The sequence below is a fragment of the Antedon mediterranea genome, chromosome 3 (assembly GCF_964355755.1).
Source record: "Antedon mediterranea chromosome 3, ecAntMedi1.1, whole genome shotgun sequence".
NCBI classification, from domain to species: domain Eukaryota; kingdom Metazoa; phylum Echinodermata; class Crinoidea; order Comatulida; family Antedonidae; genus Antedon; species Antedon mediterranea.
Genome location: NC_092672.1, coordinates 2209973 through 2213638, shown reverse-complemented (window position 1 = coordinate 2213638; position 3666 = coordinate 2209973). Strand labels below are relative to the sequence as shown.

Sequence of the window (3666 nt, the reverse complement as noted above, 5' to 3'; positions counted from 1 at the left end):
CCCATGGTGTATCTTTTTTTTTCAAATCGTATTAAAAGAAAAGCATAACAAAACAAAAATAACTTTTTAAACAAATGGAATAGCTTATAATAAAATAAAGAGAGAGGAGGCGATCGAACACTCTTTTCTTTAACTTTTTTTTAAAGATGTATTGTCCCTTGGAACACCAAAAAATGAAGGTCAAAATATTCTAAATTTAATTTGGTCATATCAAAGTAATATTAAAGTCATTCACTTTAAGTTGAAAAATCGAGCCAAAAACAACAAGTTTATGTAATTAACAGGTAAATTAATTTGACATTTCGTCTGGAAAATCGTCAGGAGCAAAAGTAAACAAAGATTTCAAACAATAAATATGCATATGCATGATGCTAATTAGGATTGTTTACAACTCATCATGGTTGAGAAGGTCTTTTCACACAGATCGCAAGGAAGTTTTATGATTATGCATACAGAGTAGCCAAATAAGCGTGTTGCATTATGAGATATGTTTGATCGAAAACTTTGACTGGAACCAAAATACGTCTGTATTTCAGTTAAATGATTTTTTTTTCGACTAATTTTTGGTGAAAGTTAATAACTATTATGATACTTCAAAATGACCCACTTTTTTCAAAATCTTGTATTTTTTTTTTTTGGAATTAGTCAAAGGGACAATACATCTTTAATATTAAAAGTAACGTCTAGCTCTAGAGGGCGTTTAATGTCTCCTAAATACTCGAGCTAACAAAAACAAGCATGCGATGAATGGGCCCCAAGAGGATCGGAGAGGGGAAGTAAAGCTGTTATTTTGTTGTTAACTAGGCCTGGTGCGAGAGCCTAGAAAGTCACTGTGAAAACATGGCCATAACTGCAGAAATACTGGCAAAAAAACTTAAAATTGAACTTGAAGCTGAACATGTGGTTAGTATTTGAAAAATATATCATTTCTTCTATTTCATTTATTTGCGTGTTTGAGTAGGCCTAGGCCTAGTAGCCTACTTACTACTATGACTATGTCTAGCTAGCTAGGCATAGGCCTAGGCTAGGACTAGCTAACCAACTCTCTCTACTCTAGGCTAGCTAGCCTAGTGTTTTGTATGTAGCTACTACTACTACTAGTATAGCGAGCGGTCATATAGGCTGGGTAATAATTCACTATACTGTACTAATCTAGGCTACGCATGGTTGAGTTTCATGATATAAAATGGTGATATCAAATGACAAATGCCTATTTTTAACATCATGCTCCAGGCCCCAGAGTGGTAAAAATATGTTTTTCTTTCCAGAAACAACTTTTCATTCATTTTATATAAATTCCTAATAAAACCCTACCACCGGCACCGTGCAATACTGTCAGGATTTCTGAACCATGACCATGAGACACCCATTTATGAATAACAAAATATAATAATCTCATTTTGGTACAAAATATTATTGCACTTGTACTGTACAGTATGACCCCTGGGATATAAGGACCCCTGGGATATAAGGCCCCCTGGGATATAAGGACCCCTGGGATATAAGGACCCCTGGGGTATAAGGACCCCTGGGATATAAGGCCCCCTTGACATTGTCATCCTTTCCTTTTGTAGAATGTTGAAGATTTATCGGATGGTTGTGGAGGCAAATTTAGCGCTTTTATTGTTTCAAACAAATTTAAGGGGAAAGGACTTTTACAACAGCACAGGTAATAAATATTATTATTATTACAGGTATTATCAAACTTCATGTAGCAAAAAAATGTGGTGTGCCCATATATGGACAACATGATGATGATGGTCATATCACCACCGAATGTGGGCATCATCACTCTGTTTTTGTGTCAAACTAGTTTGATAGTGTAGAAAAAGCTTTAAACTTTAAGTCATTTTATTATTTCTGTTTCAGGATGGTAAACAGTTGTATCAAAGAAGAAATGGAATCCATTCATGCATTTACAATGAAAACACTCACACCAGAACAGTTTGCAAAACAAACAGCAAAGACAAATGACACAGCAGCAGACGATATGAAGTGTGTTGGTGGTGGCCATTAATAATTAATTGTTAAAGAGAACATTTTATTCATATTGTTCAGTGGAGGATCCATCCTATTTTCTAATAGGGAGAGGAGTCGGTATGCTAAGTGTAAAATTAAGTGCTGAACCTAATGTGCTTCAGTATCTTTTACATTGCATTTTCCATAATTTGTGTGTTTAAAGATATATTGGCCTCCTAAAAAATAATTTTTTTTACATTTTTTGTTGAATATGTCGTTTTAATGTCACATAATAGTTATTCACTTTGACCAAAAACTGGATCGAAAACAATTATTTACCTGAAAAAACCCTAAATTAAAGCAAATAAATACTAAAATTGTCTGTCTACAGAAGTGAATAACTTTATTAAAACTGTAAAATAGCCTATTAAAAGTTTGATTTTTTGTGATGAACATATCACTACCATATTTGAGCACATCGCATTTTTTTGGTCAAAATAGTTTGACATTGTAGACAGAGATTTGGACTCTCAGTTCCAGAAAGTGATTCAGTTTAATATTTAGTAAAAATAATTTAGTGAGTGGTGGCACTTAAATGAATACAGAATTACCAACAACACAAGAAAGACATGCAAGATGTGTATGAAATAATTTGTAAAACTTGGGGGTTTAGGAGGAGGAAAATGAACATCATTATGTAGACTTGCCCCAAGTCTGTATTATCTTTTTTTTTTATTTATTTGTTTTTATTTCGACTGCGATTTTTGTCTTATCCAAAATCAAGTAGTATACGTATGAAACGCCATATGTGCCAAAATATTTATCTTTTTACTAATATTAGGACAAAACTCCGTCTGGAACCCAGACTAATCATTATGGGATGTATGTGTATTAAAATTATACCTGCTGTACTTGCAATCTATTAAAATGTATATTTATATAAAACTTCATTATAGACGCAAGTGAAACTTCATTGTTATTTAATGTTCAACCACAGAAGAGTGACGAGTATAATTTAATTCAAACTTGTAATGCATATGTTCTGAACAGTGGGCCAGATTGAAATAATATTGTAGGTCAGATATATAAAGAACCCCTGGAATCCTGTGGGCTTAAGCCTGGTTCCCACTAGAGACGCAACAAAAGGAGGCAAACAAGTTGACCAATAACATGCGAAACTTAAAATAATCTATCGCTTGTGATTGGTGAAATCACTTGCGTCTCAAATGGGAACTAAACATTAACAACATTTACCACTTTTTTTATCATTACTTTTTTTAGCAGTAGCTCTTTGTGGGACATATAAAATGCACTTGCTGGCCATATTTGACCCACAGGCAGCATGTAATACAACAATGAATTGGGGCTAACCTGATTGCATCCAAGTCTACCATGTCCCAATAATAATAATAAAAACTTTATTTAATCAATGTGTTTTATTACCAGCAATTTGATTTTATACCATCGATGAACTTGTATTCCTTCAATGTGATTAGAAAGTTTGTGCCATACAAAGAAGAGCGTGTAACATAATATGCCCCGATGGTACCTTGTATGCTGATACCCGCAGATACCTTAACATCATCACTCTATCTGAACGCCGCGAGAAGTTGTCAAGAAAATTCTTTGATAAAATGAAAAAAGAAGATCATATATTACACTCTCTCTTACCTAAACCTCCCACACACAACCATCAGCTTCGACGCG

The 3666-nt window shown here is 33.9% G+C and overlaps 1 protein-coding gene across 1 annotated transcript; it reads left to right on the top strand.

Moving 5' to 3' along the window:
- The first annotated feature begins 732 nt into the window (after nt 1-732).
- LOC140043338 (bolA-like protein 2) lies at nt 733-3369 on the top strand. The gene is made up of 3 exons (XM_072087839.1): nt 733-903; nt 1575-1669; nt 1870-3369. Exons 1-3 carry the CDS (start codon nt 841-843, stop codon nt 2015-2017), a joined length of 306 nt encoding a protein of 101 aa, XP_071943940.1. The 5' UTR covers nt 733-840; the 3' UTR covers nt 2018-3369.
- Nucleotides 3370-3666: the final 297 nt, after the last annotated feature.

Bases quoted from the DNA above. Each gene is read 5' to 3' on its own strand.
- LOC140043338 (XM_072087839.1), top strand. From the start codon at position 841: ATGGCCATAACTGCAGAAATACTGGCAAAAAAACTTAAAATTGAACTT. The intron at 904-1,574 runs GTTAGTATTTGA...TTCCTTTTGTAG, and splicing joins AACTTGAAGCTGAACATGTG to AATGTTGAAGATTTATCGGA. The intron at 1,670-1,869 runs GTAATAAATATT...TTTCTGTTTCAG, and splicing joins GGACTTTTACAACAGCACAG to GATGGTAAACAGTTGTATCA.